This window comes from Stegostoma tigrinum, chromosome X (genome assembly GCF_030684315.1).
Source record: "Stegostoma tigrinum isolate sSteTig4 chromosome X, sSteTig4.hap1, whole genome shotgun sequence".
Classification (NCBI taxonomy): Eukaryota; Metazoa; Chordata; class Chondrichthyes; order Orectolobiformes; family Stegostomatidae; genus Stegostoma; species Stegostoma tigrinum.
Window position 1 is genome coordinate 1496749 of NC_081404.1, and position 17247 is coordinate 1513995.

Consider the following 17247-nt stretch of genomic DNA (forward strand, 5'->3'; position numbering starts at 1 on the left):
GTTTCTACACCGACCAATGGGCCGGCAGTACTTCTGGAATGACTGGTATTCTTATCCCTTCTCCGTCAAAAGCACAAAATGGCCAATTCCGTTTTTGGAAAAATGAATCTCCTGGAATTTTCAGCAAGTCAGACAGTACGAGAAAAAGAGGAGCCAAAGGTTTCAGGTTGATGGCCTTTCGTCGGAAGTATATCAGAGATGAACAGCCTCTAAATAAGTCATGAGGTAGGGAAAAGAATGGAATGAACAAAAGGCGAGAGGACAAGAGATAAAATGGATTAAATGAAACCAACCGAAGAATCACGAGCTAGCGTAGACCACTCAGCCCCCCGAGCCTGTTCTGCCAGTCAAAAAGATCATAAATGATCTGATTGTAACCTCAAACCCACTTCCCTGTCCACAATCTATCCCCCAACCCGCCCACAACCATCATATTTGACTTAAAAGCAAAGCAAATGGAGCTCATAATTGAAGACAGCTGTAAAACAAAAATTGTATATTGGCCACATGAAGTCACAACAGAATAGCAAACGACAAAAATAAAAATGAAAATGTAATTTTCTGAGCTAATTTTGGATTTCCAGCACCCAAAGTATTTTGTTTTCACAAAAGGCCAACCTGCAAAACAGAGAACACTCCTGTGGCCTGGGAAAATGACCAGGAAAGGCAGGTAGACCTTAAAGATAGAGAATCCCATCCGAAATAAGAACCAAAGTAGGCCATTCGGCCTCTCAAGCCTGCTCCTCCATTCAATAGAATCATGGCTGTTCCAGCATTTCTAACGTCCACTTTCCTGGCCTTTCCTCATAATTCTTGATTCCCCAACCAATCAATAATCTAACTATTTCAGCCTTCAATACACAACAGGTTTCCCCACAACTCTCTGTGGCAAGGAGTTCCAAAGACTCTCAAGCCTCAGAGAAGAAATTCCTCCTCATCTCAGCCTCTGTTTATTCTGAGACTATATCCTCTTGTTCTAGACTCTTCATAACGGGAAACATCCTCTTAACCTTTGCCCTGTCTAGTCCCCTTAAAAATCCCTACATGTTTCAATGGGATCACCTCTCATTCTTCTAAACTCCAGTGAGTAGAGTGCCAGTTTTATTTAACCTTTGTTCATAAGACAATCCCTCCATATTAGGGATCATCCTAGTGAACCTTCTCTGAACTGCCTGCAATGGAATGGTATCTTTCATTGAAAAGGGGACCAAAACTGCTTACAGATGTGGTCTCACCAGCACTTTGCACAGTTGAAGTAAGAGTTCTCTACTCCTATATTCCCCTTGAAATAAGGGACTACATTCCATTTTCCTTCCGGATTACCTATTGCACCTTCCTGTGTACTAGCTTTCTGTGCTTTATGCACAAGTACCCCACAAGGCCCTTTGCGTTGCTCCTTTCTGCAGTTTTTCCCATTTAAATAATACTGTTCTTTTGTTCTGCATTCCAAAATAAATAGCTTCACATTTTGAGATAGTAAGAACTGCATTTGCTGGAGTCAGAGATAACACATTGTGGAGCTGGAGGAACACAGCAGGCCAGGCAGTATCAGAGAAGCAGGAAAGTTGATGTTTCAGGTCAGGGCCTTTCTGAAGACCAGAAACATCAACTTTCCTGCTCCTCTGATGCTGCCTGGCCTGCTGTGTTCCTCCAACTTTACATTTCACACCTTATATTCCATTGCCCACTTACTTAACCTATCAATATCACTCTGCAAACTGTTTGCATCCCTTCACAACTTGCCTTTTCACCTATTTCAGTGTTGTCTTCAAAGTTGGCTACAGTAGATTGGCCTCCTTCCTCCAAATCAGTAATACATAAACAGTTGCAATCCCAGCACAGATCCCTGTGGAACTCCACTGATCATAGTTCACTAACCTGAAAAAGAGTCCGTTAAACCTCACTTGCTGTTTCCTGCCTGTGAGCCAATTCTCATATCCATGCCAATGTACTACCTCCAACATGGTAGAGTCTTATGACTTAACCTTTTTTGAGGTACCTTGTTGAACATCTTCTGGGAGTCCAAATACAACACATCTGCTGGTACTGCTGTATTTACTCTGGTTGAGACTTCCTCGAAAAATTTTCATGGATTAGTCAGGCATGATTTCCCTTTCACGAAGCCGAACTGACTATGCTGAATTAGATTATGAGTTTTGAAATGTTCTATTACTTCCTAAATAATTCATTCCAACATTTTATGAACAACACGTTAGCCCTCACTACTCATACACCAATGGAGCACCCCCACCCTCATACCAGCTATGGTATGACACTGCTCCAGCTATGTACCTAACAGTAGAGGGAAAGATGGACTTGGTGGTGATATCAGGCTTGAGGTAGCTCAATAGGTTCATATGCTACAAGAAAGCACAAAGGTATTACTAAATTCAGAGGAATTCTGACACCCTGGTATAGTACATCAATCTCGAGAAAATAACCTGAAGGTACATCAAGGAAGGCTAACTGAATTTTGGTCTTTATTCAAAAATAATTGAACACAAGAGTAAGGGACGTTTTATGGTAGCTGTACAGGACCACTCCTGGAGTACTGTGTGTGGTCTCCTTATACAAAAATTGATAATAACTGCATTAGAAACACTTCAAGGGACGTTCAGTCGACTCATTTTAGACATTAGAGTGTGAAGTAAGGTTAAATAGGCTGGGCCCCAGTCCACTGGAGTTTAGAAGAATGAGGGGTGATCTTATTGAAACATGTAAGATGCTGAAGGAACTTTACAAGATGCATACCGTGAGAGTGCTTCCTCTTGTGGAGGAAACAAGAAGCAAGGGTCATCATTTAAAGTTAAAGGCCGGAATTTGGATATGAATGTTGTTCAAGTTGACCCTCCCGGGCGGGGCCAGCGGGTGGGCGGGGTCTCCAGGTGGACCGCTCTGTGATCGACTTTCCCGCGCGCTGCCCTCAGTCACGTGCCGCGGTTCCAGACAGTACGAGTTGAGCATAGGCTCGGGATTGGCCTCGGCCTTTCTCTGTCTCGGGCCTGAGAGCAGTAGCGGCGCCCAGAGGCTGATATGGCGGGTGAGTGTATGCTGCGACTCGGCGGAAAAAAAAGCGCGGGCTGATGTCTTGGCGTGGCTGTTGATTCCATGACTGCGGCACTCTCGGATTCTGGGCCGAAACGAATTGGTCGTGGCAGTCCTTTCGTTCGAGACCGTGTCAATGTGTCAACTGGCCCTTGGTAATGGGGACTTGTCCCCCTCTGGTGATCTGTACTTGAATCGTTCACTGTTTAAAGTTAACTTATTTTCCCTTTTGGAATTAAGATTTCAATTTCCGGAGCGAGTTTATACCCCCGCCCCGCCCCGCCGTGTCTTTGCGTGTTCTAAAACCACTGAAGTAGTTTCGAAGCGTCCGCCGGCCAATTCGCAACAAGTCCGATAGTGTAATAATGATCGATAACTTCCAAATCGATTCCTTTGGGAAGGAGGAAATACTGGCGAGAACGCCCCCTCCCCCTTTCAGAAATGCTCAGATTTGGTGGAAGCAAGTGACTCCTGTTATGTGTGCTAGTGTTCCGGATTGAGCACGAGAAATGTTGGACAAGGACAGAGCAGCTTTGCCTTTCAAGCTGTCCCTTTCCTGCGTTGACTGTACATTCACATTCTTCCCTCACCCGCGCTCTTATAAAATAAAAGCGAAAAGATCCCTCAGGAACTGTCACCCTCCACCCCAGCTCCCCAATGGGAAAAGAGAGAGGACTCCTACATAGGGAGCATTGGGGATCTCTATCACCTGGTGGTAAATGGGTATGTCAAGACCCATTTCAGAAATGTCTTTGATGTAGGGGAGAGTGGTAATGGTTTCTGAGCCCGTTTTGTCTGTTTGTTTGGGTTTATTGCTGAGGAATCGGTGGACTGTGTTCGTCGGGTACCCATTCTTTCTGAATACGCTGTATAGGTGTTAAAACAGCAGCTAATGAACTTAAAAGACCCTATACAGACAACAAACAAAACGAACGTCATCTACAAAATACCTTGCAAGAACTGTGACAAACACTACATTGGACAAACTGGCAGAAAGCTAGCCACCAGGATACATGAACATCAACTAGCCACAAAACGACATGACCCACTATCACTCGTATCCTCACATACAGATGAGGAAGGACACCACTTTGATTGGGACAAGACATCCATCCCAGGACAAGCCAAGCAGAGACATGCACGAGAATTCCTAGAAGCATGGCATTCCAACCGGAATTCCATCAACAAACACATTGATTTGGAGCCCATCTACCATCCCCTGAGGAAAAGAACAGGAAATGACATCACCAGCCCAAGGAGACCTAACCAGATAAATAGAAAGCGGGACCTAACACCACCGCTTCGTCGGAGGCTCACTGATGATGTTACCAAGAATGGTGACGAAACGTCTGAAAACTAACCTTCCAGCTCAGCGAGCAAACTCATATCCAGAACCTCAACCTGAGCTACAAATCTTCTCAAAACTCGCTGGTTCTTTGTTGTATTATCAACTTGACATCTGTCATAGGCCACTTTCTCTGCTTCATTGTCTTCTCTATCTCTTTCGTCATCCAGGGAGCTTTGGATTTGTTCACCCTGTTTCCCATTTGCGGCAATGTACGTTGACTCTAACTTGAACCATTTCCTCTTTAAAGACACGCCATTGTTTTGTCTTATTTTTGCCAGCCAGTCTTTGATTCCACTTTAGCTGGAACATTTGTGGGTGACGTGGTGGCACTGCTACCTCACAGCTCCAGGGACCCAGGTTCAATCCCACCCTTGGGCAACTGTCTGTGTGGAGTTTGCACATTCCCCCTGTGTCTGTGTGGATTTCCTCTAGGTACTCCAGTTACCTCCCACAGTTCAAAGATCTGCAGGTTAGGTGGCTTGGCCATGCTAAATTGTCCCATACTGTGCAAGGATATGTAGGCTAGGTGAATTAGCCATGGGAAATGCAGGATACAGGGATAGAGTAGGAGGATGGGTCTAATTGGATGCTCTTTGGAGGGTTTTTTTGTGGACCTTTTGGGCCAACTGGCCTGTTTCTGAACTGTAGGGATTCTATGATTTGATGGTCTGTTCACTGAAATTGGTTTTCCTGTAATTAGTTGTTTTTTACTCTGAGTTGCATCTTGTCCTTTTCCATATCAATTCAAATCACTGTCCCTCATGCCACATGATCCACTTCACCCATCTCATTTCCCAGAATTGCATCCAACAATGTCACCTTCCTCATTGGACTGAAAACCGATCAAGAAATTTCTCCTTGGCACACATCAGAATCTCTTCCCTTCTCTCTACCCTTTGTGCTATTACTATCCTCAACTCTGTCTGGATAACTGAAGTCTTCAGTTATTGTGACCAGATAATTCTTGCAACTCCATGTGATTTTCTTGTAAATTTGTTCCTCTGTGTCTTTTTCACTAACTGGTGGCCTCTAGAATACACCTTGCCATGTGACAGTACTCTTGCTGTTTCTTGGACCTCACCAAATATATTTTTTTCCTTCAAGATCTGGGTAATCATCTCGTTTCAGCACACTAATATTCTGCACTGCCATCCCTCCGAGCTCCTTTTCTGTCATTAATGACCATTTTGTATTTATAAACTGTGCATTGTCCTGTGCTGTTTTAGTTAGGTTTTTGTTACCTTCGCAAATTCTTATTTCTACGTAACTGTCAGCATCCATGGCTGACCAGTCTTGTTTACACTTTGTGCATTCATGTTCATTTGAGGTAACTCTTAACATAGAACATAGAACAGTACAGCACAGAACAGGCCCTTCAGCCCACAATGTTGTGCCGACCATTGATCCTCATGTATGCACCCTCAAATTTCTGTGACCATATACATGTCCAGCAGTCTCTTAAATGACCCCAATGACCTTGCTTCCACAACTGCTGCTGGCAACGCATTCCATGCTCTCACAACTCTCTGCGTAAAGAACCTGCCTCTGACATCCCCTCTATACTTTCCACCAACCAGCTTAAAACTATGACCCCTCGTGCTAGCCATTTCTGCCCTGGGAAATAGTCTCTGGCTATCAACTCTATCTATGCCTCTCATTATCTTGTATACCTCAATTAGGTCCCCTCTCCTCCTCCTTTTCTCCAATGAAAAGAGACCGATTGATTTAGATTTTATTTCATTTCTTCTTCTTTTGACCAAACGCATTTCCCATTCACACTGTATGCATGCATGCAGGCACAGTCACCTTAATTTAGACTGACTAAGTTTCCACTTGCTCTTCCCCTGCCTAATATCTTACTGTTTCTCTAGATCATGTTAGGATTAATAAGAAGGAAGTATTAGATGGCTTAGTGGGCATAAAGGTGCATAAATTCCCAGGGCCTAATGAGATACGTTCAGGTTGCTAAGAGAGCCAAAAGAGGAGATTGCTGGGGCCCAAGCAGAGATATTTAATACTTCTGTGGCCACAAGTGAAGTACCAGATAACTGGAGAATAGCTGATGTGGTCTTTTTGTTCAAGAAAGGCAGCAGGTTAGGCCAGGCAATTAAAGACCAGTTAGTTTGATATCAGTTGTAGGGAAATTATGGAAAAAAATCTGAGACAGGATTAATCAATACTTGGACTAATCAGCATGGATTGACTGGAGGGTGATCCTGTTTGATTAATTTAATTGCGTTTTTGAAAAAGTGCCTAAATATATTGATGAGCGTGGTGCAGTTGCTGTAGTTTACATGGACTTCAAGAACAAAGAAAATTACAGGGCAGGAACAGGCCCTTTGGCTCTCCAAGCCAGCACCAAAATGCGGCCCATCGCAACTAATACCCCCTACCTTTCCGGGGACCATATCCCTCTATTTCCATCCTATTTATGTATTTGTCAAGATACCCTTTAAAAGTCTCTATAGTATCTGCTTCCACCATCTCCCTCTGCACCCACCACCCTCTGTATAAAAAAAAAACTTGCCCTGTACATCGCCTTTAAACCTTGCCCCTGACACCTTAAACCTATGGTCCCTGAGGGAAAAAAGCTTCTGACTGTCCACTCTGTCAATGTCCTTCATAATCTTGTAGACTTCTAGCAGGCCTCCCCTCAACTTCTGTCATTCCAGTGAGAACAACCCAAGTCTGTCCAACCTCTCCTCATAGCTAATGCCCTCCATACTGGGCAACATCCTGGTAAATCTTTTCTGTACCCTTTCCAAAGCCACCAAATCCTCTTGGTAGTGTGGCAACCAGAAATGAACACCATGTTCTAAATGCAGCTTAACTAAGGTTATATAAAGCTGCAACATTACCTGCCAATTTTTAAACTCAGTGCCCCATCTGATGAAGGCAAGCATGCCATATGCCTTGTTGACTGCCTTGTTTGACCACCTTCTCCACCTGCGTTGCCACTTTCAGTGACCTGTGTACCTGTACACCCAGATCCCTCTGCCTATCAGTACTGTAAGGGTTCTGCAGTTTACTGTATATTTTCCATCTGGATTAGACCTTCCAAAATGCATTACCCCACGTTTTTCTGGATTAAACTCAATGTACCATCTCTCTGCCCAGGTCACCAAACAATCTATATCCAGCTGTATTCTTTGACCACCCTCATCGCTATCCGCAATTCCCCCAACATTTGTGTCATCGACATACTTGCTCGTCAAACCAGTTACGTTTTCCTCCAAATCATTTATATATGTTACAAACAGCAAAGGTCCCAACACTGATCCCTGCGAAGTGCCGCTAGTCATAGCCCTCCATTCAGAAACACACTCTTACACTGTTACCTTCTGTCTTCTATGACTGAGCCAGTTTTTTATCCATCTTGCAAGTTCATCTCTGACCCCGTGCGACTTTACTTTCTGTATCAGCTTGCCATGAGGGACCTTGTCAAGGGCCTTACTGAAGTCCATGTAGACAACATCCATTTCTCTACCCTCATCAATTATCTTCGTTACTTGTCCAAAAACCTCAACCAAGTTAGTGAGACATGACTTCCCCTTCACAAAACCATGTTGCATCTCTCTAATTGATTTTCAAGTGGGACTAAATCCTGTCTTGAAGGACCCTCTCCAATAATTTCCCTACCACCGACATAAAACCTGTAATTAGATGGATTATCCTTGCCACCCTTCTTAAACAAAGGAACAACATTGGCTATTCTCCAATCCTCTGGGACCTCCCCTGTAGTCGGTGAGGATATAAAGATTTCCTTCAAGACCCCAGTAAATTCCTCCGTTGCTCCTCTCAGTATTCTGGGGTATACCCCATCAGACCCTGGGGACTTGTCTACCTTAACGTTTTTCGAGACCCCCAATACCTCCTTCCTTTTGGTCTCAAATTGACTCGAACTATCTACACATCCTTCCCCAGACTCAACACCAAGGCCTTCTCTATGGTGAATACTGACGCAAAGTACTCATTAATGCCTTGCCGATTTCCTCTGGCTTCACACACAAATTCCCTTCCCTGTCCTTGAATGGGCCAACCCTCTGCCTGGCTACCCTCTTGCTCTTCATATATGTATAAAAAGCCTTGGGATTTTCCTTAATTCTGTTGGCCAATGACTTTTCAGTTAGGCTTTTGACAAGGTCCCACATGGAAAGCTGGTAGGAGTCCATGGGATCCAGGGCAAGTTGGTAAACTGCATCTAAAATTGGCTTACAAATTACCGGGAACGTGGATGGTGGAGGATTGTTTCTATGATTGAAAGTCTGTAACTAGTGATTTACCACAGGGGTAGGTGTTGCCACCCTTGCTGTTTGTTATGTGCTGCACATTAATTACTTGGATATGAATGTAGAAGCTATAATTAGTAAGTTTGTAGATGACGTGAAAATTGGTGTTGATGAGGTTTGTCTCATGGTACAGTATGCTATTGATCAGCTGGTGAATTGGACAGAGCAACGACCAGTGGAATTTAATCCTGGTAAGTGTGAGGGGATGCATTTTGAGAAGTCTAATGAGGCAAGGATTTACATGATTGATTTTTTTCTGAGTAAGGGCCCAGAGGACTTTGGTGTACAAGTACATAGGTCCCTGAAGGTGTCAGCACAAGTAGAGTGGTGAAGCAGATGTAGGAAAGCATTCTGTACATTTGCCTGGGCATAGCAAATAGAAGCAAGGAAATCTTGTTGCAATTTTGAAAAACATTGGTTGAGCCTTGGGTGGAGTACTGTGTGCCGTTCTGGTCACTATGCTATCAGAAGAACGTGATTGCCCTTGACAGGGAGCAGAGGAGATTTGCCAGGATGTTGTGTGGGATGGACAGTCTCAGTTGGGGTACTGCTGACATAAAGCAGTTGTACAGAACCTTGTATAAAGAAACAGAAACTTGCTAAATTAAAATAGCATTCTCTGGGGTGATGATGGACCCTGTCCATCGGTCTCTAAAGGCCTTGACGTTGCTCATGAGTACCGCATGCTCACTCTCCAGGGACACCCTGAGTACAGGCGTAACCATGAAAGTGGGACAAACAGTCAGGATTGGTGAGTCCCTCCATGGCTTGCTGTCTGGATCTGTTGATGGCCATCTTGTCCAGGCCCAAGATTAGACCCACAAGAAGGCCCGTAGACTTGTCTGCACTTTGCTGTACCAAATGTCCATAGATTAGGTGTGTGGGACTGAAATGCAACCAAAATTTAAGGAGAAGTCCCTTCAACAAAAACTAAAAAGGGCCTGTTAATGAAAGCATTTTATGTATCTGTGAAAAACCACAAAAACTACACGTGCCTGGCACCTGGTGAATTTGCTCTACGATTGCAAGGGGCTGCCACGGTCAGCACTCTCCATCCCCAATTCCTGACAGACAGGGGAAGGACTGCTTTGTCGTGGGAATTGCCGCTACCGGAGGGCAAAATGTCCCAGAAAGAGGTCCTGTTTTTATCCTGTATGATTCTGTCTCTTATTCCAGTATGATCTTGTCTCTCCCAGTTCTTTGTACATCTTGTTTCTCCTCTCTTTTTACACCCCACTTGTCACAGCCTTGCCAATTTAATTCAAAGTTTTAAGGCAGCATAAGCAGGGATAGTGCATGTGTTGGGAACTGCATAAGAACCTGGAAAATGCAATATGACGAACGTGGAGCATTTTATATGCCAATTCTTGTGGAAATTTGTTCATTGCATGTCAATTCAGCAATCCTGTTTACAGTGCTGATGTATGAATTTAAAACAAATAAAACACACTTGTTGTCTCAGATCATTAATCAGTGAATTCTAATGATCAAGCTTTGCTTGCTCGAAATCAGAAACCTGAGAATGGGAAACCACTGAAGAGGGGGAAATTGGAGGATTTGACCTGTTGCTTCAACACATGGCAGTTAATGTTATTCTCCTAGGCTTTCCTCTCCATCGACATTGTTTAAGACCTTACTTCTCACCAACCCCATATACCCCAATTCCAGCGGTCCCTCAATGTCCCAAACAAGTTCCTGAGTTCTGTTGGACACTCAAAATCTCTCCAGTTTTGCTGCCTTTTCTGATATCCTGCACTCTCCATTCGGTACATGAGCCCCACATCCACATTGAGTGCTCCTTAATCCTGCAGTTCATCCCTGTCACTTCAAACTACCAACAATGTTTCAAAACCTTGGAAGTTCTCTTCTAATACTGCTAAGTTCCAGTTTCCTGTCTCCCTGTAACCTTGGACCTGTCTTAGTGCTCCTGGACTCCCTAACCACTTCCTAGCCCATGGAAGCTGACTTCAGTGCAGTTGTAGTAATGGCATCTCCTGAATGCCAGAGCCAAGCCCACTGTTAGTGGCCTGTGGCAGTGTCACTAAGTTTAACACTTCTGTGCTTCTAAGATATTTGACAGGAGATGGTTGCGTGTATATATCAGATGTAGCCTTGATGAGGACTGTTTACACTTGAAGTAACAGTGGTTATCTAGATTAGGTGTTTTTTCTGCTAACTGTTTATGTCTGATTTATTTTCTGTAGAGCTTTTGAACCTGGAAAAGAAGTTAGCAGAATACAAGTGTGATACCAACAAGGCTATTCGGCTAAAGTTAGGTATGTGCTTCAAGCACAGAATCTTCTTATGACTTGCACACTGCTCCCCTTTGTACATGAGTCAGCGAGGGAGAAATGAGGGTGTGGTGGGCTGGGCAAGAAGGGAGGTTATGCTGTGGCAAATTGGTAACTGAAATGTGGAGATGTTGCAATGATACTGGAAAATAATTTATGTTCAGTGATGAACCAGCGTATAATCCTCCTCTTTTGGGGTACACCATTACTTCTCCGAAACAATTCCTGTGGGAGGATGATTTTTCTGCTTATTGACCTATTAATATAACTAACAAAATTGGTTTTAACGTTTCTCTCTCTAATCAGAGTCAGCATGATGTGTTTTTTCCATATTACCAGTTCGCTTCGTTGAAGACCTGGAGGATGAGACCATGAGCTTCAGCCCGTTATACAGTCACCAAGTGTTTGGAGATGAGTATGTGATTTGTTAAATTAGAATCTGTTGACAGAGCTCTCATCACCTATACCATATGTTGCAAGCTTTTAGTAATTGTTTTTGGTTTCATGCTGTGTTCTTGAATTGGCTGTTTCTGGTTGCTGAGTGCTCTCTTGTGGCTCTGGTCTGTCTGATTTAGCATAGCATCAGTTGTGGCTCAGTCAGTAGCACTCATTCCTCGAGTTAAAAGGTACACGGTTAAATGTAAAGACTGGAGCACATAATCCAAGCTGATATTCCTAGTGCAGTACTGGGGAGCGCTACATTGCATGCATGAGATATTATGCCAGACCCAACTACAATTGTTTATATAAAATATTCCATGGCACTGCTCCAAGGAAAAGTATTGGTGTTCTCCATAGTATTCTAGTAAATATTTATCCCTCAGTCCAAGGTTTGACACAAGTTCATTTATCTCATTACTTTTAGTGGGACATTGTGAGAATGAACTCACTGCAACATTGACTTCAGAAGTCCTTAATTGGCAGTAAAGTGCTGAGGACGTAAAAGACGCAATATAAACACAGGCTTTTCTTTACTGTTTTTGCGTCTGCCACGCATGTGACTGTAACCATGATTTTGATTAGTGCAGTTTAACATCGGATCTGTTCACCTACAAGGCTTACAGCTCAGAACAATGTACTTAGTTGGTTCTTTTTCATAAACCAGAAAGGTGAACTAATTGCTGGAATTCAACATGTCCGGACAGGTAATACAAGATGATATGGAGAACATGCTGGGTGTCATAGGAAACATAGAGGTTGAAATACCAAGAATTCTCTGCAATTGTATTCGCAACTGACTAAAACTACATCTGTTCGTGAAACATACTTCAGTTGTTTGTAAAGATTTCACTCGCCTTGTTTTACCAAGTGAGCATTGTTGCTCGTTTGGAATGCATTGTAGATTGCCATTCCAAGAGGTTTGCATTGCGAAGTATTTATTAATTATTTTGTTCTTCTGCCCCAGCAAGCGTATTGCCCAATTTTGGGCACTGCCCTTTACGAAGAACGTGAAGACTTAGAACAAATGAAAAATAGATTTATGAGAATAGTCTGAATTCAGGAATGTCATTATATAGGTAGATTGGAGAGGCTGGAACTGTTCTCCTTGCAGAAGAGAAGGCTGAGAGGAGATGAAGGTGCTCAAAGTCATGAGACATCTGAACAGAGTAGGTAGGGAGAAAATGTTCCTATTGGTGGTCCCATGGTCGGTACGGTGTCTGTGGTTAGCACTGCTGCCTCACAGCACCAGGGACCTGGATTTGATTCCACCCTCGGGCGACTGTCTGTGTGGAGTTTGCACATTCTCCCCATGTCTGCATGGGTTTTCTCCCATAGCCCAAAGTTGCGCAGGCTAGGTGGATTGGCCATGCTAAATTGCTCGTAGTGTTCAGAGATATGTAGATTAGGTGGGTTATAGGGGGATGGTTCTGGGTGGGATGCTCCAAGGATCGGAGTGGACTTGTTGGGCAAAAGGGCCTGTTTCCACACTACTGATTTGATGATTCTAAAACAGAGGGCCAGATTTAAGGTAATTAGCAAAAGAAACAATGGTGACATGAGGAAACATATTTTCAGACATCTAGATCTAGACAGTGCTGCCTGAGTGGTGGAAGCAGATTCAGTCATGGTCTTTCAAAGATAGTTAGAGAATTGTCTGAAGAGAAGAAACTTACAGGGCTATGGGGAAGATGTTAAGGGAGTGAGACTAGTTGCTGACATTGGTTGTCCATTGATTTGCTCTTGATGAATGTCAGCAATGCTGAGTTCTGTTCTAGAGAATGAACAGAGACATGATGGGCTGAATAACTGCCTTCTGTGCTGTAACCATTTTCTGATACTTGATCCCTCTGAGTTGAGCTTCACATCATAAAGTCTGCCTATTTCCTCCTCAGTGACATTATCTGATTTTTGACACTGTCTCAGCTCATCTGCTAAAACCCTCATTCATGCCTTTGTTACTTCTAGATTGACTGTTCCAACACACTCTTGGCTGGTCATCTACATTCTACCCTCCGTAAACTTGAAGGCACACGACACTAATGCCCTTGCCTAACTTGCACCAAGTCCTATTCCCAATCACCCATCTGCTTGCTGACCCATGTTGGCTTCCTGTCAATCAATGTCTTGATTTTTAAAATTCTCATTCTTGCTGTCATTTCATTTTATTATATCTCTGTGAACTGCCTTGGGGTGTTGTTATTTTAAAGATGCTAGTTAAGTATCTATTGTTGTTGTATCCCCCTCATAGAAGTATGATACATCTGTTCCCAGGTCCCTTATTGTAAGGTATTTACAGATGATGAAGTTATTTACCAGAAAGGCGCTATGTTCCTTTCCCTCTCTATCATCGAATGGTTTGATAAGTGGTTTCAGGGTTTCTGCCTCCCCATGTGTATATTCCATGTGTTGATCACTCTGATCAATTGATCAATCTTCTACTAGTAATAAATTCAGCTTACTTTAGTGAGACCCTGTCAGTTTTTTGTCTGAATTTCAATTTAATGTGAAGTAATATTCCAGACTTATCCTCCTTTCCTGAATTCCCTTGTGTCCTTTATGTAGTCAACTCAGTCACTACTTTACCAGGGTGGCTTTACCTAAGTCTCCTTCATCTGTTTTCATAACATAATCCCCTGACATGGATGTGAGACTAATGGTCAAAGTTTGTTCCCCTTTTTTTTAATCTAGGCAACAAACTAGCCCCTTTTCCATCGACTGAAACCTCCCAATGTCCATTGATTTGCTCTTGATGAATGCCAGTACCACACAGAGGTCTCCTCCTTAGTGTCTTAGCACTCTAACAGAAGCACCATCTGTCTATGGATTTACTTGTTTTGAGCTTTTTAGCCTTTCTCGTACACCCTTCTGCATCCCAAAATGATTTTTTTCTCCCCCTAGATTTGCCTAGCATTGCTCTCATTGCTAAAATGTAATCTGTCTCTGGGTCCCTTTCTAATTTTATGCAGCTTATCTAATTTACCTGGTCTCAGGTGAAACGTTTTACCCTTGTGAGAGCCTAGGACTGCTGCTGTCTAATTGCATTGAGCTACCTTTGTTTAAAATGCTCTTGGATCTTTCGGAGACTGATTCCTATGATTTTAAAGTTGGATGTTGTTTCTGAGCTTCATGTACACCCCAAATTTCCAAAGAGATCCTGGAATGATCCTGATGTGTATTGAACAAAACTGGATTGATTGAATGTAAGTTTCTTCTGTCCTTTTATATCCTTTTAAATCTAAGTATTCGAGTCCTGTTTTAAACCCTGCCTCCGTATGTTTTGTTTTGACTGCAAAGCAGTGCTCTTCTAATAACCCTGTGTGGAAAAAATTGCTTCTGACATTCTCCTTCCAATGGTAATCTTCGGTCTTTGCACCCTCTGTCACCTATTCACCAGTGGAAACAATATTTCATTTACAATCCCCTCTCAAGTTTCCAAACCTTTTGAAAATCTCCTTTTGATTACACTTAATCATCTCTGTTCTTTTGAGAAGGTACAATTTCTGAATCTTTCTCCCTAAAGAAGTCTTTTGTCTTTTACTCCTGATGTGGTAGGAAATTGTTATCGTCCCTTTTCTATATCTTTCTATATTTTCTATAATTAGATGCCAAAGACAGTACACAGTACTTTGTTTGTGTTAAATGTGGGCAAATTATTGGCCAGAATAGCGAAATAACTAGCTACTCTTAGTCATATTGTGCGTCTGGTCTTAGTTATCTAGCAATGTAGGCTCTTCAGTTCAGTGTTTACAGAATGATGTTCCTTTAGTAATATATTCAGGTGTCAGCCGAGATTATGGGTTTCAGTACATAGCCTGATGAAAGTACTACCAACTGAATCAAGATGGAACATTCCTCCCAAGGTCCTGTCTTTTCTGAAGGGGGAGAAAAAGCCCAACGTTTCCAGTTTTTCCAGATTGGTCAATCTGTTTGACAGTCAGTCAGCTTCATGGAACTTCATTACATTGCCTGCGACAATTTGCAATCAAGGTTTGGTCTGACCAATGCATTGTACTTTAATCGTGTCTTCCATTGATTTGCACTCAAATATACGATACATATGTAGAATACGAACTGTTTGAGAGATTACATAGAGTATACAGCCCAGGAACAGGCCGTTGGACCCATCCAGAGGGAGAGGGTGTGATACTAAGGCTTATGCAACACATTTGACACCAAAACTCATCGTAATGTTGCTACAGGTGCATCAGATGTTGCAGGTAAATACATTCATTTTTACAGGAAGGCATCGTATTCAGAGAGATTGGCTTAGATGTTTTCAGTGGAATACTTGCTGTCTGTGTTGAATTTAATATACAATAGATATAAATGCTTTGACAATCTTTTGAATTTTGAAGTTTCATATCACTTCATTTAGATATTTTCTAATCACCCCGCTCAGAATTTATTACCTACCTTTGGAGTAAGTAGGATTTGAACCCAGACTTCCTGGCTAGGAGGAATATAATTTCCTTCATTTTGTACAATATAAAGGTGGTGATATCAACTAGTTGCTAAATAAACCTTGATGTTTTGTCACATCTTTGAAGTGCTCCTTAATAAGCCCCAAATTACCGGAACTTCTCGTACTGCAAGCAATTTTCTGGTACAGCTCATTTACACTGAGGCTTAGCAGCATTTGCGCAAACTTTTTCTGTAAAGCAGCAGACGCAACTTTTCCATTTGCTGAGAAATGTCAGTGCACTAAGAATGGATGGATCCCATTGCTACCACGTTGCTGTCCATGGGATCTTGCAGTGCGCAAATTGGCTGCCGTGTTTCCTACATAACAATTGTGACTATGCTTGAGGAGTATTTCATTGGCTGCAAAGCACTTTGAGGTGTCTTGCAATTACAGACAAGTGACGAGTGCGTAAGTCGTTTGGAAGGGCTGTGAGCTCAGTCAATAGTGGTGTTTCCACTGAGGCAGCTCTAATGCAAATGAGGCTTCAGAAATGCCCACCATGTTACTAAACATTTTCAAGTAAATATGCTCATTTGAGTTTATAAATGGCCCTGCCTTAAAAATAAAGAGAAAATAATTCTAACTTCTACAGATACTCTATCAACATGTGGTTATTTCTGCTTTGCCTGCAGAGAATCAGTATTTGGCTACAAGGACCTTGAAATCCAATTGTACTACAGTACCTGCAGCCTCACTACATTCTTCAATATCAAATACTCCAGCAAAGTTGTAGAAAAATATGACAACGTAGAGGTAGGCTATTAAAATGTTGCTTGTCTTCGCAAGGTTTTAACTAACCTAAGCAGTGTTGTGATTATGCACTGTCCCATGGTACTGCAGTCTGTTCAGACCAGTGAGGTTCTGCAATGCATTATTCACTGGTTGCATCTGGCATGTGGGTGCTTTACAGATAAGCTTGGTACCCCTGAATTAGGGAGATGTACATTTCGTAGGGTTTCTGATCCTAATCAATTCCAGATAGTGTTCTTGTGAATGTCCCATTTGATTAAGATATTCCTTTCTGTTGTCCTCACCTCTCCCTTGGTTAAATGATCCACTAGTTCTCTGTTTGAGCTCCTGCATATCAGCTATGAACTAGGTGAGGTAGAGCTGTTGATGTCTGTGCAACTATACCATAGCAAAAATCTTCCACGAGGGCAGAAGTGTGACTTCACAGCTTTGACCTCAAGAGGTTTTTGAAATAACATCTTGCAAGCTTGGAGTGTTAGGACTGACAGCCTTCCATTCTTCAGTTGTGGGCTTGAGTCAATTCTGGCAGTCATTCATCCAAAGAAAGGATGACTGAATATTGATGCACAGTTTTTTTTTTAAAACCTTCAGAAGAGCTATGTCATTGATAGTTTAGTTTAA

General features: G+C 42.6%; 1 protein-coding gene across 3 annotated transcripts in view; it reads left to right on the forward strand.

The window, feature by feature from the left end:
- Positions 1-18: 18 nt before the first annotated feature.
- The window catches only part of hat1 (histone acetyltransferase 1), a 52320-nt gene continuing 35091 nt past the window's right edge, over positions 19-17247 (forward strand). For 2 of the 3 annotated variants that reach the window (XM_059643465.1, XM_048523300.1), the window contains exons 1-4: positions 2924-3040; positions 10887-10958; positions 11313-11388; positions 16509-16629. In XM_059643465.1, the coding sequence (XP_059499448.1) occupies positions 3034-3040; positions 10887-10958; positions 11313-11388; positions 16509-16629 (276 nt within the window). In that variant the 5' untranslated portion in view covers positions 2924-3033. Of the gene's footprint in view, positions 226-2923; positions 3041-10886; positions 10959-11312; positions 11389-16508; positions 16630-17247 lie in introns of those variants that run through there. The other variant, XM_059643466.1, reaches the window with a different exon arrangement.